At 41.2% G+C, this 26,341-nt stretch overlaps 1 protein-coding gene across 1 annotated transcript in view; it reads left to right on the forward strand.

The window, feature by feature from the left end:
- Nucleotides 1–26,341, forward strand: part of CACNA1B (calcium voltage-gated channel subunit alpha1 B) — a 386,102-nt gene that overhangs the window by 101,487 nt on the left and 258,274 nt on the right. Inside the window, exons 4-6 of the mRNA XM_077284262.1 lie at nucleotides 16,327–16,418; nucleotides 20,406–20,558; nucleotides 25,695–25,885. Of these exons, the coding sequence (XP_077140377.1) occupies nucleotides 16,327–16,418; nucleotides 20,406–20,558; nucleotides 25,695–25,885 (436 nt within the window). The remainder of the gene's footprint in view (nucleotides 1–16,326; nucleotides 16,419–20,405; nucleotides 20,559–25,694; nucleotides 25,886–26,341) is intronic.

Here is a 26,341-nt window from a genome sequence, read left to right on the forward strand (position 1 = left end):
GCCAACGTAGTATATTGCACAGCCCATGTAGTATATATCACAGCCCAAGCAGTATATTTCACAGCCCACATAGTACATTGCACAGCCCACATAGTACATTGCACAGCCCACGGAGTATATAGCACAGCCCACGGAGTGTATAACAGCCCACATAGCATATAACACTTATAACAGCCCACATAGCATATAACACAGCTCACGTAGTATATAACAGCTCACGCACGCAGTATATAACACAGCCCACGTAGTGTATAACACAGGCCACGTAGTGTATAGCACAGCCCACGTAGTATATTGCACAGCCCACGTAGTATATAGCACAGCCCACGCAGTATATTGCACAGCCCACGTAATATATTGTACAGCCCACGTAGTACATTGCACAGCCCACGTAGTACATTGCACAGCCCACGTAGTACATTGCACAGCCCACGTAGTACATTGCACAGCCCACGTAGTACATTGCACAGCCCACGTAGTATATTGCACAGCCCACGTAGTATACTGTATAGCAATGTGGGCATCATATCCCTGTTAAAAAAAATAATTAAAATAAAAAATAGTTATATACTCACCTTCCGTTGGCCCCGGATCCAGGCGAAGTGGTTACCGACGCTCCTCGCGCGCTCCGGTCCCAAGAGTGCATTGTGGTCTCGCAAGATGATGACGTAGTGGTCTCGCGAGACCGCTACATCATGATCTCGCGAGACCGCAATGCATGGAGCGGTCACCGGAGCATCGCGAGGAGCCGGAAAGGCCGGTTCTGGATCCGAGGGGCCGACGGACGGTGAGTATATAATGATTTTTTATTTTTTTGTTATTTTTAACATTAGATCTTTTAACTATTGATGCCGCATAGGCAGCATCAATAGTAAAAAGTTGGTCACATAGGGTTAATAGCAGCGGTAACGGAGTGCGTTACCCGTGGCATAGCGCAGTCCATTACCGCTGCCATTAACCCTGTGTGAGCGCTGACTGGAGGGGATTATGGAGCGGGCACTGACTGCGGGGAGGAAGGAGCGGCCATTTTGCTGCCGGACTGTGCCCGTCGCTGATTGGTCGTGGCCATTTTGCCGCGACCAATCAGCGACTTGGATTTCCATGACAGACAGAGGCCGCGACCAATGAATATCCGTGACAGACAGACAGACAGAAGGACTGACAGAAAGACGGAAGTGACCCTTAGACAATTATATAGTATATATATATATATATATATATATATATATATATATATATATTCATTTTTTACATTTGAAAAATTACACAAAGGAAAATGGGGCAATGCAAACCATTGGGCACCCTGCATGGTTAGTACCTGGTAGCTCCCCCTTTTGTAAGTATCACAGCTTGTAAATGCTTTTTATAACCATCCAAAAGTCTTTCAGTTCTTATTTGAGGGATTTTCATTCATTCTTCCTTGGAAAATTCTTCCAGTTCTGTGAGATTCCCGGGTCGTCTTGCATGCGCTGCTATTTTGAGGTCTAGACACAGATACATCTACAGGACTTATTTACAGACGACCACTTGCACCATCTTGCCACTTGGGGACACCCTGTAGTTTGTCATTACAATCTCCATTCCCAATAGTTACAGTAAGGCTTGGGCTGGGCCTGATCCTGAGATCATATACCAAGTGACTGACTGATGAGACAATTGTCAGGTTATTCTCACCCAAATAACTACTAATGGGAAGGTTTTGCTTTTCAAAATGGTAAAAAAAAATCTGCCAACTATAGCGAGCATCACCATTCATTCATACGTTTTTAATTTACAAGTTCTATTCGTGATTTTCTCACTGGTACCTATGACTATCTATGGTGCTGTTCACATATCCAAACTTTTTGTCGTATCGAGCAAAATTGTGGAGATGTGTCCAGCATTGATCTGATTTTTGTCAAGTAAAAATTGTCAATGCAAGTCTCTGGGCCTGTGAAAAAATTGGACAGCACTCGGATACCATCTGAGTGCTGCCAATTTTTCACAGGTTGATAGATAGGAGAAGCTGGAGAAAAAACTGATGAAATTTGGATCTAGCTCTGATGACAATGCTGTAATATGGATTGAAAACACTGATGAAATTCGAGCTGTTTTTCTCATGGGTGAAAAAAACACCCCACGGATGTCTGATAGAGGCCTTAGGCTGTGTGCAGATGGTGGCTTTTGATATTTTTTTGAACGGATCCGCTAAAAATAATGCTTGGAAGACCCTTTCTATTCCTTTCAATGTTAATCCTCTTTGTTCATATTGTAAAGTTTTTTAAACATTTTTTTTTCACTTATGTTTTCTAAAACTTCTGCTGCTTATTGAAAAATCAAAACACATGGTTAAGTGGGAAGAAGATATGAATATATGTTTTTCCTGAGTCATGGAAAGAAGCAATTGTAAATCACATGTAAATGCTAATATTCATGAGAATTAAGTTAAAATCTTATCTCGTTGGTTCTACACACCTGTCAGATTAAAGCAGATTTTTGAGGTCGGATCAGACTTATGCTGGAGGAACTGTACTCAAAAAGCTAACATATTACATACTTTCTGGTCATGTCCTAAAATAATCAACCTGTGGAAAGAAGTAGCTAATTTATTGAGAAATATTAACAACTCTGTAGTTGAATTGTCTCCTCAACTGGTTTTGTTCTCGCTTGATTCAAATCGACATCCCCCCAAAATTAAATATCCCGAAATTCATCTATTTGCTGTAACAAAAATACTTATAGCATCGAAGTGGAAATCAATAGACGTGCCCTCCATTTCATAAACAATGAATAGAATGTCGACCCATAATTCTTTTGAACATTCTTACGCTCTAAGGAACAATTCTTTAAAAAAATTTCCTATTTCTTTCCTCAAGTCGGAATGCCCTCTTTTAGGTTAAAAGCTTTATAATATGCCAAGAAGTACAAGTACAATTACATATTTAATGAAGCAAATTGAAAATTGTTTTATTATAAATATCGTTTTAATTAAGATGATCTTTTCCCCTGTCCCTACTCTCCACGTTTATCTGATCCAACCTTCTCCTATGCCCTTTTCTTTCCTTCCCCTTCCTAACTTTTTCTTCTGCATTCTTTTCCTCTTGCATTAACCTTTTTTTCTCTGTTGATTCTTCTTTGAATATATTTTGTTACTTGTTTAATAGAACAAGTTTTAGATCACTCTGTAATGTTTTATTAATCACCTTAATGACTATAACTATAAATTGTAAAAAAAAAATCCCCCCAATTTTAAAAAGAATATTGTTGAAAAACTTCTGCTGGAAGAAGAAAAGATCTCATGTGACTTTTTTAAAGCAGATTCTGATGGAATCCACCCCAAACTAGGCACTGTCCAATCAAAAGGCTGGGAAAAAATGCTTTAGGTAAAAATAGTGTCCAAGAACATTAAAAACAAAACCTTCAAAATAGGTTCAGGATAAGAAAAACTCTTTCAAAAGCTCTGCCAAACAGGGGAATTTCTTGAAAAACGTGTATTTTTTGACCACCTCAAAGAAATAAAAATCTGTCCTCAAAAAGCCTTATATTCATTATTTTTTGTCGGTAAAAAGGCACATTTGCTGTGAAGAAAATAACTAGGCATGGCAGATCCTGGCAGCTACAGCTGCGGAGAATAATCACCTTTCGCTGGTGAACTGTCTTCTGTTCTGCCACCTCTAGCGCTGCACCATTAATAATGCAGTAGAGAGAAGCCGGTCACTGTGACCTCACTAGGAGAGTGCCGCAATGTATTCACGGAATATCGTACAGTGATTTGTGACTTTCATTAGTGTTGCTGTTGTTGGCGCGTATTGTGAGCTGTAAGGGTTAATAAGCTCTGCAGATGTTACACCTTAACCTCTCAGATTGAATCTCTGAAAGTCACAACTTACCAGGAAAGTCGACTTTAAGTTGATATTAAAGCTTGCCATACATTCCGAAGACTTTTTCAGCCAGCAGCTATTCTACTTACCTCTCTAAAGCTTCAGTCACTCCAGCTCTATTCTCCACCCAGAGCTGCTGCTTCCTGTTTGACTGATGGCTCCATTGCCTAAAGTCATACATCATAGACGGTTTCAGTCAAGCAAAAGGAGGTGGCACTGGGTGGAGAATAGAGCTGGAGTGACAGAGGCTTCAGATCTACCATAGCTCTTCAGCCTCATTTACATATCATTTCCAACACTGAAATGATCAGTAATGGAGGCACAGACAGGCTATGTAAAGGTATTGGAAGCACAGACAGGCTATGTAAAGGTATTGGAAGCACAGACAGGCTATGTAAAGGTATTGGAAGCACAGACAGGCTATGTAAATGTATTGCTGGACTTGTCTTTAAAACCGCTACAGGTGGGTATAAATAGTTCTGAGATGAAATCCTGCTGACTGATTCCCTTTAAGTGGCACTTGGCAAACCCTTTAAATCTACTCTGCATAGCCATTTAGAATTTTTATCCAATGCATATTATTAAAGTGGTTACTATTGGGATACTCATTAGGGCATATGTACCTAAAGCTATGTGCGCACTGAGTCTTTTTGATGAGTTTCAGGAATTTTGATTTTGAGATGATTTTGAAAAGCTTCTGCACCAAAAACTCTTAAAAAAACTTAGTGTCCCAGTAAACTAAGATAGATAAATGTTTCCTGTTAGCCTAATACAAGTTGTATGATGAAGGGCTAGAAAGGACATGTAGAAGAGCAACATGAAGAAATAACCCAAGCCATTTACACCAGTACAGTATATATAAGTTGTGTTCTCGAGGTATCATCTGAATAAGCAGTGTTCTATGAGAACACGTTAAGCTCCAATGTTCTTCTGATTGACCGCCATTGAAATGGCCTCATCTTGTCTGAGCATCTGCTTTGCTTGAGGTCTGTGAGAATTGAAAATGTGCCTATCACTATTGCTATTGGACATGTCCAAATACTTTCACCAAAAGCAGCTGTAATTTAAACAAACAAACAAAAAACACAACAAAAAAACCCTCAAACTGTTCTTTACATATGTAAGGGAGCGCCAGAGCCGTAGTCGTGGCCATACACTCCGGTGTATCTTTGCCCTGGTCTCCACTTACATGAAAACAGCATTCTCTCACCAGCATACGCGTGTCTTCTCTCGATATGCCATCAAGGATACCACTGTGGTGCTTAGGCCTTTCTGCAACAGGCTTCACAAAAATTGAGACACAGTCCGGTTCAAATACAACATGTGAAACTTTACTTGAACAACTTGGCAGCACATTCTTGTAAGTACCAACATCAACAACAGGTCCCATGCAGTGCTCATTCTGCTCTTTCCCTGCACTCAGCTCCACGTACTCCAGTACATTACGGGGTAATAGCGCCTTAGGCGATACCGCAGTGTTCTCCCTGCTCAGACTCACTGTTTCTGGGGATTCTACAGTTTGTTTTGCCCCGGTTCTGAGAGCATCGACCCATGCAATTATTTGCCACATGCTGAACAATCTGCGCACTGTACTATTCCGGACCGCTTCCTTCCTCCAGCTATGAACTGCTGCAATACTGCTGCTTGACACCATAATTCTGTCCTATAGACTCCGAATGGTTATAATTCTCTTCTGCTTCTTAAACGTTGCGTGACTGCTGTGGTGTCCTGGGCCTAGAGCCCATGTGTGACTATTCGGGCACCCAGGCCCTTCTGACTACCTAAGGGAATGTTCCTAGCTTACCACACAGCAGCCCCTCCTATAGTTAACCCTTTCCTACACTATACCCTAGCTGAAAGCTCTGTACACTAGAATGCCCCCATCTAGTGACCAATCCAATAACTGCACTTACCCTATACTATACATAGCAGTATTACAAAAGTATAACATTAACACATATATACAATTAGCAAGATACGGTAATACACATAACAGGGAAGCAGTACCATTGTATAAGAGTGGTAATACACTAAGTCATGTAGCAGTACCATCATATGTTAACAAATATACATACACTGATAATATATGGCACCGGAATAAAAGAGAAAGGCAAAGGTATAAACGTAATATATTTTACCCCCTACACATACACACATAGATAGGGTACATCACTGACTCTCTGCTGCTGTTCCCGGTGACGTCATATCACCAGAGCTGCAGTCAATCAGTGAGCACAGGGGCTTGTGCCATCTACTTGTGCAGAGCCACTGAGCTCACTGATTGGCTGCAGCGTTATTGATGTGATGCCAGCGTTGACGAAATAACAGACACTCCCAGAGCTGCAGAGGAGACTGAGCCCTGTACTCGAGAAGGGTGAGTAAACAGAGTTTGTTTTCACAACAAACTGCAGTTGAGGAGACTGGAAAACCTGTTTAATGCTATATATTTATGTGTTATGTTTCTTAGCAAAAAATATTGTTTATTTTGCTATGTATTTTTTGCTGCAGTGCATCAATAGAAAACACTCTACATTCAGTACTTTTTTGCTTTATTTTTTCTCTTTTGCTGCAATTTTTGGCCTTACAGATTTATATCGTCATACTTATGAGAGTTCATGACTTGATCCTTTCTCCAGTTATTTCAGCACAAGATTCTGAAATATCCCAATGAATAGCCAAATAAGCCAAGTATTTTGATATCATAAAGCCGAATAATGCTTGGAGGGTAACATTTTCTGTGAGCCGCGGCAAGAAGAGGTCATTTGGGAATGAGGACAGTGGTGTTATTGCACATTGCAGAGCCGATGTGTCACAAGGGTCGTCCTTCATTTATACAGTTGTCGAGTGTGGAGCTGTAGAATTGACTATCCCGGGGCTATGCTGCACATCTGTGAGTCCGCGGATGAGTAACAGACGCAATGTAGCTATCTAGATGAGAGGTCGAGCAAGGCGCTAGATTTCTTTTCACTTTTCTTAATAGGTGATATTTCTTACCTGCGCCGCTGCTCCCGCTCGCACCATTTTCTTCACAATTTACAAGTTCTTCTCCCTGCCTGTCTGCGGACGGCTTATAAACAAGCATAAACCGCTCGGACTACCAACGAGCAAAGAAACGACACCGATCCATCTCTAAAGATAGGATACAGCGCCCATAGACGATTTTTGACTGATCCTATACAAGTTTGCCTGGATCCATTTTCAGGATGATACAATAGGTTTGACAAATTGGCTCTTTCTTTTTTGTCTAGTTACTCTATATTGTTTCCAAAAAGATAAGAATCAGTCGTGTTTAGCTGCTATATGTCTCTCTTTGGCCATTTTCTGGTGTTTTCAGCCAACTGAGTTCCAAATATCCCAATGAGCCAGGGTTCGTAAGCACTGATTTAGGCTACAGCATAATAAATGAAATGTCCCCCTATATTTAGAAACCTGACCCATTTGCCCATCATTATAGAAAGGTATTAACACCTCGCTGTGCCCTTTAGAAGAGCACAGATAGGTGATCGTCCGCCGTGGCTCAAGTGTATCCTCTCTGGATGGGTTGTACGGTTTCTTTAAGAAGTTAGAGACCAGAAAAATATCAGCCACCATCACCACTACATAATCCCACAGAGTGCTGAGAAACGGTTTCAGACATGTATGTGAATGATATAAGAAGCTTTACTTATAATCCTAAACTTTTTATTAACCACTTAGCAACCAGAGAGCTTCAGTTCTACATGACTAGACACTTTTGAATTATTTTGTGCACATTACCTATCTTTTCTTTGTGTTGCACTGCTAAATTAATTTTTGAGCTATATATATATATATATATATATATATATATATATATATATATATATATATATACTGTATATATGTGTGTGTATATATATATATATATATATATATATATATATATATATATATATATACATATATATATATAAAGAGTTTTTGGCAAAGCCAGCTTACCGCTCTGAAGAAACAGGAATACATCCAACCTGTGGTTACAGTTGGCAGGGAAAACTGATTGGGACAAATCAACACATGTAAAGAAAAAAACTTTTTGTTTCTCTAGCGATCAGTCCAATAATAGAGTAAAATATACCTTTTATTTATCCATTAAAAAGTTCCAGATTTCTTCAGTTACAATATTGCATACATTCAATCCCTTATGGACGACATGTTTCGACACCACATGTGTCTTCCTCAAGGTACCTGGAGTTCTAGCAGCAGACACATCTCTGCAAAAACTGTTAAGAGGAGACTTTGTGCAGCAGGCCTTCATGGTAAAATAGCTGCTAGGAAACCACTGTTAAGGACAGGCAACAAGCAGAAGAGACTTGTTTGGGCTAAAGAACACAGGGAATGGACATTAGACCAGTGGAAATCTGTGCTTTGGTCTGATGAGTCCAAATTTGAGATCTTTGGTTCCAACCACCGTGCCTTTGTGTGACGCAGAAAAGGTGAACGGATGGACTCTACATGCCTGGTTCCCACCGTGAAGCATGGAGGAGGAGGTGTGATGGTGTGGGGGTGCTTTGCTGGTGACACTGTTGGGGATTTATTCAAAATTGAAGGCATACTGAACCAGCATGGCTACCACAGCATCTTGCAGCAGCATGCTATTCCATCCGGTTTGCGTTTAGTTGGACCATCATTTATTTTTCAACAGGACAATGACCCCAAACACACCTCCAGCCTGTGTAAGGGCTATTTGACCAGGAGGGAGAGTGATGGGGTGTTACGCCAGATGACCTGGCCTCCACAGTCACAAGACCTGAACCCAATCTAGATGGTTTGGGGTGAGCTGGACCGCAGAGTGAAGGCAAAAGGCCCAACAAGTGCTAAGCATTTCTGGGAACTCCTTCAAGATTGTTGGAAGACCATTTCCGGTGACTACCTCTTGAAGCTTATCAAGAGAATGCCAAGAGTGTGCAAAGCAGTCATCAAAGCAAAAGGTGGCTACTTTGAAGAACCTAGAATATGACATAATTTCAGTTGTTTCACACTTTTTTGTTAAGTATATAATTCCACATGTGTTAATTCATAGTTTTGATGCCTCCAGTGTGAATTTACAATTTTCATAGTCAAGAAAATACAGAAAAATCTTTAAATGAGAAGGTGTGTCCAAACTTTTGGTTTGTACTATATACATATATATATACTTCCTATTGATACGTTAGTTTGAGCTGAGTGGTGTGACCCCATGTCAATAAAGGCAGTGTGTGTGTATATATATATATATATATATATATATATGTATATATATATATATATATATATATACTAGCTGTTTCCAGCCAGCTAACGCTCGGCATGCTCATTGCTATCTAATTAACGCTGCTAATGATTAAACTAAAGTAAATAATTACAACATTCAATAGCGCTTATGCAGGTGGTAAATTAACTTAAAATGAAGTTAATAAGAATAATAATTAAAAATCAGAATAATACTAATACATTTTATTCACAGTGTATAATCAAAAGCAAACTGGATATGTGTGGTAATATGTGGGGACAGAGCCTCATGTGGTAATGTGTGGGGACGCAGCCTCATGTGGTAATGTGTGAGGACGGAGCCTCGTGTGGTAATGTGTGGGGACGGAGCCTCATGTGGTAATGTGTGGGTACGGAGCCTCGTGTGGTAATGTGTGGGGACAGAGCCTCGTGTGGTAATGTGTGGGGACGGAGCCTCATGTGGTAATATTTGAGGATGGAGCCTCGTATGGTAATGTGTGGGGACGGAGCCTCGTGTGGTAATGTGTGAGGACGGAGCCTCTTGTGGTAATGTGTGGGTACGGAGCCTCGTGTGGTAATGTGGGGGGCAGGATTATGTGTGGTAATATGGTGGGGGGGCGGGATTATGTGTGGTAATGTGGGGGGGCAGGATTGTGTGTGGTAATGTGGTGGGGGGCAGGATTATGTGTGGTAATGTGGTGGGGGGGCGGGATTATGTGTGGTAATGTGGGGGGGAGGGATTATGTGTGGTAATGTGGGGGCGGGATTATGTGGTAATTTGGTGGGGGGACGGGATTATGTGTGGTAATGTGGTTGGGGGCGGGATTATGTGTGGTAATGTGGTGGGGCGGGATTATGTGTGGTAATGTGGTGGGGGCGGGATTATGTGTGGTAATGTGGGGGGCAGGATTATGTGTGGTAATGTGGGGGGGCGGGATTATGTGTGGTAATGTGGTGGGGGGGCGGGATTGTGTGTGGTGATGTGTGGGGGTGGAGCTACTTTGCAGGGGGCGGGATTAGCGAGTAATCACGATGCCTCATATATATAGATATATATATACTGTGTATATATATATATATATATATATATATATATATATATACTTCCTATTGATACGTTAGTGTGACCTGAGTGGTGTGACCCCATGTCTGACAGCGGGGGGAGACCTCCTTTCTACGGTGACCAGTAGAATCTTGAAAGTATTTATTTCAATTATTAGATTAATTGATGGTCCAGAATCTAAAATTCTGCATTTATGTTACTTTAACATTAGAAGTGGAACTCCTCCTTTAAGAAACATTGAGCGAACAAGTAATCTAGGTCTATTCTTTTTCCAACATTTTTACCCAACATTAAATCAGATGATTTCTGCAAGATTTGGTCATTTTAATGGCTGTGGATCACAACAAGGCAGTAGGATTTTTACAACTTTTTATCCTGTATGTCATGTTATCATTGTCGCAATGGGAATACAAGCCACTAGGTCTGTGGTCCTCATAAACAGCCAGTCTGTAATCATTCCCATGTCGCCCGTTTTATGGAGCAAATGTTCCGGTCTTGGTACACAGAAACTATTTCCCTCAACTTCTCCTAAGGGGCTGCTGACCAAGAGATGCCTTCTTGGCACAGAACAAATGCTTTCAGCTCACAATACAGCAAAAAAAAACTGCCCACTGGAGGGATCTAGACCTTTTCACTGCAAAAATCAGTTGCTCATTCTTCCAAATTCAATGTCAGGGTCGATATGCACTAGAAGTTTTTTGTTCTACATGTGCTTTAGATTGTACTGGATTCTCGTATTCACTGGTGGTCAGTAGCTATCTGGGATTTAACCATTTGGTAGTCAATTAGTTTTGAGAAAAGTCATTAAAGGTTTTAGATAACAGGAGACTATGTCGTTTTAGGAGTTTACATAGAGACAAAATGGCCATCCATAACTATGGCTACTAGAGATGAGTGGATTGATTTGTGAAACGCCGGTCCAGTGTTCATTGGTACCTGGTGGTTAGACAGGAGGCCCGCAAATCTCTTACCTTCCAGTATCCCCGGTACAGCATCTGATTTTTTAAGGCTTGTGCATTGACACTGTCAATTTATTCTCCTAGAGCGGTGGGCCACCACTCCTTTCTAAAGGTGCATTTCAGACCTCCATTCTCGGGATCGGTGGGGATCCGGGCAGTTAGACTCAAACTGATCAGCAAGTTATCTCCTCTCCTGTACATAGTTAAATGAGGAGAATAATCCTTTAAGGAGAGCCAGTTCCTCCAAAGAACTGCCAAAAACTGGTGCAGGTAGCAAAGGTTTAGTAGCACGTACACTGAGACACATTTGGTTGGTGTAACAAGTTGAGTAGATCCATTGTCCCATTTCTGTTAACAATACAATTGGTACATGTTGAAATAATGCTATAGCAGCTATAGCAAAGTTTTTTAACCTTTTCTTGGCTGTTACATATTGATGACTCCAATGCAAAACAGAGGCTTAATCTAATTGTAGTTGCAAAAAATAGTAAAGGTTCCAACCATCTCCTTTGCCATTTATAATACTAGCTTCATTTGTTGCAGGAGAGGTGCCGTAGACCTCTACTTAGGCATGAGAGCATAGGTCTGGCTGCTACTTTTGCATCCCTGATGGCTGCACCCCTGATGCAGTTCTAGGGCTCATTTTTGAAGATCATGGGAGTAGGTATCTAGGATGCATAGGGAGAAAATGGACACCGGCACTTATGGGGGCCCAAAGATACAAGTATAATAAGTTTGGGGGGTTGTTACAGATTTTCCATGGGGACTATAGCAAAGTCAGATAGGATTAAACCCTGCCCTATCACTGCAGGTCTGGATTAGATGCACCTGTTTAGTTTTCACTAGGAACCAGGGCCAGTGTTCAGTAGGGCTGTCAGTTTGCTGGATGTTGAGCAGAGTGGAGTGTGATGCTGGTGAGTGCCCAGTCAAAATGTGAGCTATAGCTGGGAGAGAGACAAGCCAATGTCTTTCTATGAATTGAGACTGCATGGGTCAGCTAGGAGAGCTGAGCAGTCTGTGTGTTGGAGCAGTAGAGAAATGTGTGGAAGCTGCAGCCTGTTCAGTGTGAACTGTGCTCGGAGTTGAACACTTCTGTTTGGCGCAGGAAGTTGCTAGAGCTCAGGTTGAAGGTGATACTGAGACTGGTGGGATTGTGCCTCTTCTTTGTATGTAGTTTTCTCCGGGAGAAAGGACTGTAATGTGTTGGGGTGAGCCTGCACTGACATATTGTATGTGCCCTGCTAAATGAATGGTTTATTTGCTGTGATACCTTTGTGCCCAGAAAAGGCTGTTTTTTTTTAAAGCAATAAAACTACATTGTCTGTGTGACCGCTACCTAATGCCTACCTGAGAGTGTGAATCGCAGGAGCTTGACATTGCTGTATATCATATAGATCATTATTTTCCAATTCATCATTTATGTGTTTGTAATTTTTAAATACTGACATTTTGTAATATTGATTTGGAGAGTCGGGTATCAGCCATATTTGGGAACACGATCGCCTTTTGTCGATAAGCCCAGTTGTTTATTACAGGCAGGTTGCTGATGATTCTACTGCAGAGTTTTGCAATTGAGACAGTGTGTGATGTAACCGAAGCTGCCACAAGCCCCTTGGGGACGTGTGTATATTGTGTATGTGTGTCTGACGGCTTGCGCATATGATGCACTGCAGCTGGGACCTATTACATGGCGTGCCCCGCGAGACAGGCAAGCGATGGGAATCCCAGACACAGTTGTCGCTTCATAACATCAGCTCGACCATGTTTTCTCTGAAAGAAACCCTTTCGCCCCTTCTGTGGCCAGGAAAAATTGCATTAATCCCGCATTGTGTGAAAGGGCTTCACTTCCTTCGACCATCAAATTTAACCCCCTAAAAAGTATTTCCTCCATAGAATAAAAAGAAAAGTGATATAAACCCTCAAGTTTTCCACCAGTCCTTTATTATTCTATTCTTTTAGGTGACTACCAATATGGCTACCATTAAAGCTCCTCAGAGGCTGTCACCTAACTTTTCTTAACACCTGCATGACAAATATACCTGCCAAGGATGAAATGTTAAAATAATGCCTGGGGTAAATAGTGTAAAATATTCTCATATTTTCCAACATCTGGGTATGGAAAATGAAAGCCTCACCCCTGGAAAGGGTTAAACTGATTGGTAACACCCACTTTGGGGCAGGGCTTGTGAAAATCACTACCCTTTTTTGGACCGGGGCATACTTGACTTTGCTGGAGTTTTTTCTGAAAATTTTGGACAATAATAATAATTTTAGAACTGTTGACCACAATGTACTCCGCCGTCTGATTCCACTGGGTTCCTAAAGTGCTATAAATCTCAATGGAATGGAGACCTCAGATTTGTTGGGTTGCTTTCTGCTTGACCATTACACATTTTTGGGACAACCTTATTACTATAAGGCCATGTTGTATGGACATTTTTGTGGGGAACTTTTTTTTTACTTAATTGCGTATATTTTGAGTTAAAAACTATTTTGGCAATTAGGTATGTGTGATTTGGCTTAATCAGACTCTTTGTTTCCCTGTGCATTGCTGTTTGCAGAATAGATTCAGTTGAGAATATTCGGTGAGCTTTCCCTGATAGAGAGATGAAAATTGTTTTCCCTTTCTTGTCGGAGCTCCTTTCAGCTGATTTATGACTGCATCAAAGTTGAACTCCACTTGGATGTGGTCTGTGGGTCAGCACATAGGAGTTCGTAACAAAAGTTACAAACACACAAGGTTCACACGGCCATATTTTTTTTATGTTCGTAAAAAAAGGGACACTACTTGAACCAATTTTATAAAACGGGGCAGCGCAGAAGAGCCATTATTTTCAGTCTGAATCAGCATGTCAGAAAATTTGCAGCGTGCACTAGTTTCTTCCATGATGTGGATGAGATTCATCCATTCAAGTCTAAGGATATGCAAAAAAAAATTGGGTTCCATATGGAGCTTCAGTTTAGCATCTGATTTTTTGTGGATACATTGCAATTCTGTTACATAGGGAACTGTTAATGCTGCTGTAAAAAGACGGATTGTACATGGATCACAAGGGAGAAAAATAATTGTCCAAGTTTTCTGCATGAAATTCTGATGATTTTTTTATACGGTCAGGTGAATCTGGCCTCAGAACGAGCTCGCTAATGATTCTCCGCCATCTTATTCTGCAGCCGACATTGCACAGAGAAATAAAAAGACTTAGAAGCCGAACGGAAGGTGCCATATCCTTTAACAAATAGTGTTCGACAAGCTACATGTGGTTTCCGAAATATTAATTGTTCATAAGGAGCAATAGGCCATGAATTCTGGTCATGTACTAGCAAGATTTGGCTTCCTTATGACAATGGGTCACAACCCTAAGTGACCGTATGATGATAGTCCACCACTAGTCTACCTAATCTCATGGCGATTCCACCTTGCACTTGGATGGAGACAGAAAGCGTCTGTGGCCTTTTCATATATTAATTCCCTAGACCCAATGTATCCTCCAGATCAATGTGCATTGTCACAGCTCGGCATCAATAAACTCCGACGAGTACAGATTGGACGACATAACAATATAAAACAAAATTCCCTTTACATTATCTTTTAAGAACATTACTCAGAGCTGTATTAATTCCTGCAGAGTTAATCTCATTAATTGCTCGATCGATGGGTCTCTCTGAAAAGTGTTTCAGTGGAATCATGGTGGATGTGCAGGCACATGAGACAGGGAAGAATTTACTAATTTCTCATTCCATATTTTTTTTTTAATTCTCCAAGTGGGAGGATACTTTATAGAAAATATTTGTTTCCCGGTTGTTCTATTGCAGCACAGTTTTAGTTTTCAAAACTGGCACATTGTGTCCCGCATAGTTGGTGGGGCTAACACTATTGAGGAAAACGTAAACCATACGGCTACTGGTTCCAGCCAGGACAACCAAAGTGAAAACCCTCAATATTTATCATGGATTAGATCTAGGAATCAACTTTTATTACAGTACTTTCATGCTGAGGTTTTTGATGATTTGATTTTTTTTTAAGCAGAAACTCTCTAAATCTTCCTCAAAAACTTAAGACTTTCCACTCAGGTTCTGCTACAAAAAATCAACAAAAACACTCAGTGTGCACATTGTCTTAGATATAGTAAAATGTGACGTGTCATTGTTGATACTGTTGGATTTTAGCAGCCAAATCAATGGAAGCCAGAACATAATAATGTCACAAAGTCGGTGAAGGGAAAGAGGACAATGACTTCAGCATTTTACTAGAGATGTTAAAGGTAATGACCAGATTTCTTAGGGTTTTGATTTTTTTCCCCAGTTTCAGATTTATACGTTTTACATAGAATTGGCATTGGTCCATCTAAGTTGTAAAAAAGACATTATGCAAGGTGCCCACATACAGTGAATGAAAGCCAGCCAAACCCGTAAACGTCAGCAGGGCCGGTTGACTGTCTAATGAGTGTGGGGTGCCCCCAGGGAAAAGACCGATTAGGCATGTTGGGTCTCAAAATGTCCAATCTTCTGTTCTCGTGGGGGATAAAGTGCTACCAGAGAAGTCTGGTCTGGCAGCAGCGTATTTCTCTCTCCACGTCAACTATGAATGCTTGGCCAAGCTTAGTGTGCATGTAGATGAAGAAGTCAAGAGGAAAAGCTGCTATAGTGTCTTATTGATAGGCTCACCTGGTGAGAGTGGCTATGTATGACCAAATGCTAATTCAACAAATACCAAATTGCTATTAAGAACTCTAATAGGAACTCCGACACCCTGCCAATAGGAGTTTTAATAGATGGGGGGCTTACTGGTTGTCCCCCACTCCAAAAACAAATATGCTGAACAGAAAGTTTAAAATCTTTGCAGAAGAGGATGACTCAAGGGTTTTAATTTTTTTGGGGGGACAATGACTTTTTACCCCAATAAACCCTCACGCTGCATTGTGGAGTGAGCCGATGTGTAGGATCAGGCATTCAGTACTGGACTCGTAAGGTGTTTCTGGGCACTGAATGAATAAATGATAATAATCTAATATTGATGGTTATTGGAAGGAGTGGAAATTAATTATTCATGTGTACATATCCTTTGACGTATTCATTCCATTGGAGTTTTTACAAACACTTTCTCGGTTTGTTGCTTCAATCAATTTTTCAAGTTGGAGATGAATGGAAGAGACGTACTAAATGCTGTTGTGGCTTTACAATGATTCTTGTTAAAAAATGTTTTTCTCTTTTTGCACAGGATACTGGCGACTGTCGGCACAGATTTTGACCTACGGACATTGAGAGCGGTCAGAGTATTGAGGCCGCTGAAGCTAGTTTCTGGGATCCCCAGTAAGTTCCCTCATCCTCCTGATATTGATGGAAGGTCATTTCGAAATATTGGATGTCAGCGCTGCAAATATAAATTATCTGGATATGCGCATCACAGTTTTTTGCCAAATTTGATAGATTGGTCTCATGAATTTAATTGTTTGAACTTGAACCTGGCACCAGGTTTTTCTTCACCTTGGACAAAGGTTCAATTTGCTCCTCTAACCCTGTATCTAAAATACCCTGGCCAAGGAAAAGTGGCTTCTTGGTGCCCCCCTTGCACGCACCCTACATACCCTGGTTGCTTCTGTCACCAGTGGCTTTACTATAGAGGTTGTAGACTCATCAAAGCCCAGGTGTCTCAATGGGCATAAGTGGTCTGTGCAAGACTGGGACAGATCTGTACAATTAATGCCTTATTGGGGAAGACCACTTACTGTTTTTTTTTATTGGGGCACAGCTTTGTTTGTCCTTCTGTTTGAGTAGCTGGATGACCATGCCAATTATGATGCCGTAGCTCCATGGCTCGGTAGAACAAGCAAATATTAATGAAATGACGACAAAAGAACGGTGTCAATCTGTCTTTTGTTTTGACAAATTTTTGAGATATGTTGATCATCAGTAATTATCCTCAAATGTGTCAAGTTTGGCAGAACTTTACCTTTAGTCAATACCTGTCCTCACCTTGTGTCAAAAAATGGGCTAAGCAATTTAAATCGCTAGTGTAAGGCCGCTATAGACATAAGATAGAAGCCGGCCAGGTAACTAATATTTATAGCCCACAGAAGAGAGAAGGAAACAAGTCCCTGCAAAAAAGTCTCTGGTTTATCTCACATGCCCAATATTTCTTCCCCTGCCAATATCGCCACATCCCCTAACATGTTGGATCGTTGGCTGGTTCTTCCATTACATAGAACGGAGCTTGAATAATGAGTCGAGAGAGAGTTGACAACCCAGCCAATAGGGAATCTAAAGGGATCAGTATTATGGACTCCTCTCCCCCTGCCCAGGTCATTATTCTAGCTCTGTTTTCTCTGTTACAGCACAATATTTCAGAGTGGCACATACAGTAACATTCTATAATGAAGGGCTGTAATTATGCTGCCAGTGGTTCAGCATGAAAACATTGAAAGTTCCCCTTTACTGAAAATGTTTTCAAAGACACATGCATCTTTCTGTATGGAGAGAAAAATAGTTCCTTCACTAATATAGGAAAGGGTTCGTTACAGTAAGAGCGGTTGACCTTAAGAGGAAGTAATGTCAACAGCACGTACCATGCTGAAAGAAAAGGCTGCAGCATTGAACGAAAGTCTACTCACATTAAAAGTTTACAAGGGAGTCCAATATCGATAGAATGATACAGGAAAGTAAATCTACTGCTTCAGATCAGGATGAGTAAAGGAAGGATTTTTGTTCCTTCTCCATGAAACAAAAGTAGCTACAATTACCCAGGAGATTGACTTTGGTCTTCATCTGGATCATCAAGTTTCTTGCTAATAGTCCTGATTTTACCAGGAGAATGCCACAAACTGGACCATAAATGTGGTGGAGTTTAGCAAAACTACAACCAAAAGGAGTTCTGGGAGGTGGGGGGTTAAATGTCCCAAATATTGCTTTATATATATATATATATATATATATATATATATATATATATATATATATATATATATAGGCAAGTCTGCAGAAGATATAGCTTGATGAGCAGAATGAGTTGAGCAAAAGGATTTGCAGGATCCTGGTCCAGTAGTGCATGGCTGCCAGACCACTGCAAACCGCTTACTACCTGTGACATCCCAGGCTCTTCTTGTTAGAAGGACATCACTACATTACATGCATGAAGTCATGGGGGCTTACTAATCAGAAGAAGCACCGGGAATGCCGCAGGTAGTAGAAGATTAGCAGTGTCCTGGTCCGAAAGTACTGACTACCGATATGACCGCTGGACCAGGGTGTTGTAAATTAAAGGCTATGTGCACATGTTCAGTGTATGCAACAGATTGTTCTGCACCAAAAAACAGTGTTTTGGCAGGAAAAACACTGTATAAAGCACATGCGTTTTTGTCATGTCTTTCCATATGTTTTTTATGCTTTTTTATGTGCGATTTTTCCCATTCATTTGAATGGGTGAACAATGTTGTAAAAATGCTGAAAGAATTGACTTGGTGCAGATTTAAACAAATTATAGTTCAAATTTGTAAGGGAAATTTTTCAGAAATCTCGTTCACTTTACTGGTATTATAAAACGCTAACATGTGGAATTATATACTTAACAAAAAAGTGTGAAACAACTGAAAATATGTCTTATATTCTAGGTTCTTCAAAGTTGCCACCTTTTGCTTTGATGACTGCTTTGCACACTCTTGGCATTCTCTTGATGAGCTTCAAGAGGTAGTCATCGGGAATGGTTTTCACTTCACAGGTGTGCCCTGTCAGGTTTAATAAGTGGGATTTCTTGCCTTATAAATGGTGTTGGGACCATCAGTTGTGTTGTGCAGAAGTCTGGTGGATACACAGCTGATAGTCCTACTAAATAGACTGTAAGACTTTTTGTATTATGGCAAGAAAAAAGCAGCTAAGTAAAGAAAAACGAGTGGCCATCATTACTTTAAGAAATGAAGGTCAGTCAGTCCGAAAAATTGGGAAAACTTTGAAAGTGTCCCCAAGTGCAGTGGCAAAAACCATCAAGCGCTACAAAGAAACTGGCTCACATGAGGACCGCCCCAGGAAAAGAAGACCAAGAGTCACCTCTGCTTCTGAGGATAAGTTTATCCGAATCACCAGCCTCAGAAATCGCAGGTTAACAGCAGCTCAGATTAGAGACCAGGTCAATGCCACACAGAGTGCTAGCAGCAGACCCATCTCTACAACAACTGTTAAGAGGAGACTTTGTGCAGCAGGCCTTCATGGTAAAATAGCTGCTAGGAAACCACTGCTAAGGACAGGCAACAAGCAAAAGAGACTTCTTTGGGCTAAAGAACACAAGGAATGGACATTAGACCAGTGGAAATCTGGGCTTTAGTCTGAGGAGTCCAAATTTGAGATCTTTGGTTCCAACCACCGTGTCTTTGTGCGACGCAGAAAAGGTGAACAGATGGACTCTACATGCCTGGTTCCCACCGTGAAGCATGGATGAGGAGGTGTGATGGTGTGGGGGTCCTTTGCTGGTGACACTGTGGGGATTTATTCAAAACTGAAGGCATACTGAACCAGCATGGCTACCACAGCATCTTGCAGCAGCATGCTATTCCATCCGGTTTGCGTTTAGTTGGACCATCATTTATTTTTTAACAGGACAATGACCCCAAACACACCTCCAGGCTGTGTAAGGGCTATCTGACCAAGAAGGAGAGTGATGGGGGGCTACGCCAGATGACCTGGCCTCCACAGTCACCAGACCTGAACCCATTCGAGATGGTTTGGGGTGAGCTGAACCGCAGAGTGAAGGCAAAAGGGACAACAAGTGCTAAGCATCTCTGGGAACTCCTTCAAGATTGTTGGAAGACCATTGCCGGTGACTACCTCTTGAAGCTCATCAAGAGAATGCTAAGAGTGTGCAAAGCAGTCATCAAAGCAAAAGGTGGCTACTTTGAAGAACCTAGAATATAAAACATATTTTCAGTTGTTTCACACTTTTTTGTTAAGTATATAATTCCACATGTGTTAATTCATAGTTTTGATGCCTTCAGTGTGAACGTACAATTTTCATAGTCATGAAAATACAGAAAAATCTTTAAATGAGAAGGTTTGTTCAAACTTTTGGTCTGTACTGTAGGTCTTAAAAAAGTTACATAGCTGGGCATATAAGAATCTTGTCCTGATATGTAAGGGGTAGAGTTGTATTTATTATGGGGTGGGCATAATGTAAGGTAGTCAAAGACCGGATTAGGACTTCTTGTGTTTACTGTATACCACTAAATCCCCCACTATGGATCCTGTATGGCTTGTGATAATATCTGAATATTGTGTGGTAATGCCTGACTCCTATCCCTTTCTTCTACATTTCAGGTCTACAGGTGGTGTTAAAGTCCATCATGAAGGCCATGGTCCCTCTGCTTCAGATCGGCTTGCTCCTTTTCTTTGCAATCGTCATGTTTGCCATTATTGGGCTGGAGTTTTATATGGGAAAGTTCCACAAAACTTGCTTCTCTTCTGAAACGGGTAAGAATCGGATAATTATGGCACCGGCTGTAAAAGTAATACAGATTTGAAACTGAAAATAAAAACCCTTGCTGAGATTCAGAGTTAAGGGATGTAAAATGGTAAGAACATTTAATGAGGTGCATTTAGATATTCCTTCTCATCATTCTGCAGGTTGGAGAGCAGAATCATACTTTCTTTTAATTAGTAGGAGGTTTCTCTTGAGCTTGGTGTTGTCCCCTTGCTAAGTAGTGCATTATGAACTACCAAAAAGTCAGTGTGCATCTGTTCACATTTGCAAATTCGGTAAGATTTGACATCAACAAGACAATGGGGTCTTCTAGGAGAAGTAGACATCTACTGTATGATAAATCTGACATAGCACTGACTGGTTGGGCATACATTATGCCGATCATCTGGTACTGATGGGGATAGCCAAGCATTGTACCCATCAGTCCCGCAAACAATGAATGGAAAAGGCATGGTGAATACTCCACTATCCTGCTCTATTCATTATAAGAAGAAGTGGTGAAGCATCTGGAGCCTCTCTTTCGAGATCGATGGAGATCCCAGTAGTGAGACATTCCAATAGATAAGTGATAAATGTCTCTGATGGTAAAACAATGGACACTATGGAACTTTATCATCAGATTATCATGCTCCATAAGAAGAATCATAATCAAGATACAGTAATCGGTAAATACATTGTTTAATGGAAACCCAAGAAGACAAGGTTGTTCAATCTCGACAAGCCCTATAAACCCAATTTAGCACAGAACTTGCAAATGTCTGATAATACCAGCTCAGGATTGCAGTATCTTGAATTCTCTAATATATTTCTATCAAAGAGATGGAAATCTCCATAAGAGCCTGGTTGTGACTGTTTTGCAGCTTCATTAATTGTTCTTTTGTCTAACTTTTCCAGCTTTGACACTGGAAAAAAATGACCTCCAGGAAATGAGAGTTCTGTCAGTGTGCCTCTTTGAGAAGCTCACACGTCACTATCTAGAGAGGGATATTGGAGATCAAGGAAGCTTAGAGACCGATGTCAGGCAGTGTTAATAACTTTCTGCTGTATCACATATGCATACTCTCTGATTTTACCTCTGGAAATTAGAATAATTTGCAATAATCCAAGGATGTGTTTTCCCTCTCGTTCCTCTTATGTGGCGGGCAGAGAAAGTGCCAGGCCTTAAAACGGATTATCAGAAAGCTTGACAGTCCAAGCTGCTCCAATTCCTCTCCACCAGAAACAATTCTTTTTTTTTTAATAAACCCCTTGCCCCAGAAAAAGTATGGTCATTTTTAATATATTCAAGGACATAAATTACCTATCATTTTCATAGATGCAATACTTTCATAGGGTTTCAAGTCAGCCATCTACAAATTCCACCGTGCCACATACCACCAGAACTTCAGGAACCAGTGTGACCCATTACATCTTCATTTCCTAAATTGGTGTTTTTAAGGTCACCAATTGGCAACTTTCATTCTTTTTGGTAATAAAGGGAAAGGACATGATCACCCTGTCAACAGGGAGCACATTACTGACCATTGGACACCAGAGCAAGGAAACCTGACAATTAAGCCATCAGGAAGAAGATACTATATCCATTAGGCCACCAGGGGGAGGATACTGTTCTACTAGGCCACTGGGCAGTGGATAGTATTCCCCTTACACCCTAGCAAGTGTCTACCATTTTTTCAAGGCCATCAGGCTCTGGATGCTATTCAAGTAGGCCACCATAAAATGAATTTTAATACTCCATTAGGTCCTCAGGAAGCAACTTGTATTCCACTAGGCTGTTACAGAGTAAATGCTGTTTCACTAGGCCACTAGGGAGTGGATGCTATTTTACTAGCCCCTGTGGAGACACTATTATACCACTAGGTCACCAGGGAGCGAATGCTATTCCACCAGGCCACCAAGGAGCAAATGTTATTCCACCAGCCCACCAGGAAGTGGCTATTGTTACAGTTTGCCACCAGAAGGTGAATGATAGTCCAATAGGTCCTCAGGAAGCGACTGCACTTACACTTGGCTACTAGAGAGTATATGCCATTCTGCTAGTCCTTAAGGAAGTGAACAGTTTTACACTATGCCCACTGGATGCACTTATTATTGCACTATAGCAAATAGATCAATGGCTGCACTCAAAATTTACTGTGCTAAGATAAGGAAAATGTGCAATACATGAAAATGTGAATAGCATAATGGCTAGGGAAATTTATGAAAAACACATGAGATTCTTAGCACAATATTTGGCCAAACGTTGTGAGCCCATCCACCAAAACGTCAAGGTGATCTCAGATCGGATGGGTAACTGAGCTGACTGCCTAGTGTGAACACTTACCTATGGCTAATAACATGGTAAAGCCTGCTTATATAGGGAGCTCAGAACCAACTGTGTATGGATGTAATTAAAATCACAGCATGGTGAAGGGCGAGGCGTTCAAGCCAGAAAAATAGTATATACTAAATATAAGAAAACTGACTGAACAACAATATAATATGAACTGGTGCATAGCCAAAAAAAGTTATTATTGCACTAGGCCACCAGGGAGTGAATGGACTTCCATAAAGCCTCTAGGATAAACAACATTATGTTGGAGTGAATACTTTGAAACTAGGACTTGGACATGCCTGCTATCCTACTAGGCTTTCAGAAAGTGGATTATATTCCATTTAAACCCCAGGGAGCTGCTGCTATTCTACTGGGCCACTAGAAAATTCTCTCCTCAATATTAGAAATTGTAACACTGAAAAGGCAGAGTCCTGTAATTTTGGAAATTCCAGGATGGATATACATGTAATTGATCAGCAAATGGTGAAAAAAAATGGAAACAACATTTTCAAAACATTTAAATGTATTTATTATTGAATGCTCCACATGCAAAAATACCACATACAGCCTCAGCTGCTGTCAGTGAGGTTATTAATGGTCGTCTGAGGACTGTTCTGATGCACTGAATGTGTAACGTGGTGCTAGGTGGTAGCCGTGGACGAGGGCCTGGCATGGTACATGAAGGTGGGGGGCTTCGCTGGGTGTGTGGACTTGTGCTATGGGGGCACTACGCCCTTGCAGACCTCATGTTACCAATGTCTTTGATAGGCCAGGACCAGATATTGAGGGCTTCAATGAGGGAGACTACCAGTTGAAAACAAACTTTTTACTGAAAGATAACTTTGTGGGAATTATGTACAGTAGGTAGCAGGTACACAACTTTATAAATGTTTCCTTCACAATATGGAGCATTTTCACACACAGTCTCAACTCCTTTCTCATTACTCACTCATTCTCTATCTCCACTGCTTCAATTTCCTTCACCACAACCCAGCTTAGTACCACAGTCCAGTTAGCAAGAGTCCTAGTCTCAACCCACAGTTCTGCATCTTATTTCCCCTTAAGGGAACCATGTTGCCAGTATGGCTGATCCTTAGCTTCTCCGCTACTCCCGCCCGGGGCACTCTTTGTCTCACATTCTCTGTCCCGTCTTGGCCTACTGCCTCTCTGAGTTATAAACTCTGGGCTGTACTGCTAGGTGTCCTCCTCCAGGACCCACCTCCGATTGTTCACTCTGTTGTCCTATCTATTTTCCTTTTCTCTTTACTCCTGTTCACACTAACCACTGTCTCGGTCTCTCTTCACTTCGGGATACCCAAGTCATGTGGCACTGCCCACTATCCAGGCCTTAGGTTTGCTTCAGATACACACTCGGCCCCATCTGATAGCCTGAAAGAAAACTGTATCTATCTTTTCACCTTAGCCCCTCCTATTTTGGGCTAGTTCCAATCATTAACTGTAACTCTACCTACTGTTGGGCAGAACACAATGCCAGCACTATTAACACACATCACAGTTCACATTATACAATAAAACAATACCCATGTTCTTCGAGGGGGCAGTATGTCCATCTTCTTACAAATGCACTTGAGCAAATCATCACGATCCGCTGCTGGCAGCTCCTGAGTAATCAGTGACCAATGACTTCCCAGATGTGCTCGATGGGAGACAAGCCTGGAAATGCTGCAGCCATGGGAGCACATGTAGGCCACGCAGGCAGATCACAGGAGCACAAGCAACATGCGTCCATGGCTTGTCATGTTGAAAAACTGCTCCTGAGACACTGGATAAAAGGCTGCACCACCGGTTCCACCCCCAAATCAATGTAACGCCGAGCTGGTAGTGCGCCTGGGATGAAGACTAGAGGGTCTGGCTACTGTACAATATTCCACCCCAAACTGTGATCCCGGGAGTAGGACTGGATTAATAACCTCAGTGATGGCAGCCAAGGCTGTAAGTGCTGGGATTTCTGCACGTGGCTCATACTCCAGACTCAATAACTTGAGATGTTTTGAATATTTTTTTTCCATTTTTTCATCATTTATAGATCAGTAACACATATATCCATCCTGTGGTTTCGATCATTCCACGACTTTTCCTTCTTGGTGTTGCAATATCAGTGTTGAGGATTGTATATGCTGTTCCACTAGGTACCAGAGAGCAGTTACTATTCCACTAAGACATATATATGAAGCTATCAGGGAGTCGATACTATTTCACTAGTTCACAAATAGTGGACACTAGAGTTTGTGTGCATCGATCCTCAGGACCAGGTCCATCGGCTACGACAGTAATCTCTGGCTGCTGAACGGGAATCTTGAGAACTACCTTTTACCTGATGGCATCGGTGGCTTTTCTTTTGATTAGACGTCATTGTTGCAGCGTCATATAGATGTGACAACGTGCCAGGCCGGCTAATCAAAAGAACAATCACTGATGCCATCTGGTCAAGGACAGTTCTGATGGCTCCCATCCAGCGGTCAGAGTTTAATGCTTTTGTTGTTGGACCTGGTCTTACGAATCCATTTGCACCAACTACAGTGGACAACGATTTTCCTGTTACAAGAAATGGTCTTGGACCCCTACAGAAGGAAAGGTTTGGAACATCGTCTGCAAGAATAGGAAAGCACAGCTTTGCCAAAAGTAATATCCCATTAGGATAGGATATGTATTAAAGTTACATATAATGCCTTCTAAATCTTTTTTGGTTGGTGATCAAGGTTCATATACAATAACTGTATATATCGTATATTGGATTGAAGGCAAGGATTGCAATATCTTAATCACTTAAAACTGTATCCTTTGTAAACAGGTGAAACTGTTGCTGATTTCCCATGTGGAGAAGAGCTGCCGGCTAGGACCTGTGATAAAGAAACATCGGAGTGCAGATTGTATTGGAAAGGACCTAACTTTGGAATCACCAACTTTGACAATATCTTGTTTGCGGTCTTAACGGTTTTCCAGTGCATTACCATGGAAGGATGGACGGACATCCTGTATAACGTAAGTGACAATGAGCCTTCAGTGATAGCAGTGATGACCGTGTTATACAGACAGGTATGGGACTTTGGGAAAGAGTCCTGACTTACTTTGCCATGGGATGGTCTTGGTGGATCTGGACCAGGTTTGGATGGTTGAGTAATGTTTTTGATATTGTTGTTATTATTTTTGTTAAACTTAACTCTCTGGAAAATCTGATTTTGTTCAAAATGTAAAACCAGATGCAGGATATGGTGCATCCCTAATTTAATTAATTTTTTTGCCATAAATACAAGGTTTCCTAAAGAGATTATAAGTCTTGAGGCATACGGGATAACTAGGACATTCTGTCCTGCGTAGGATAACATCGCTTGTTCAATGGCTCAAGGAGCTGACACAGAGATGTGAATAGAAATGTGCCAATTAGCTGTAAAGTGGAAGCACCCGATATAGCCACGGGAGCGGGAAAACAGATATCCC

Source organism: Ranitomeya variabilis, chromosome 2, assembly GCF_051348905.1.
Source record: "Ranitomeya variabilis isolate aRanVar5 chromosome 2, aRanVar5.hap1, whole genome shotgun sequence".
Lineage (NCBI taxonomy): Eukaryota > Metazoa > Chordata > Amphibia > Anura > Dendrobatidae > Ranitomeya > Ranitomeya variabilis.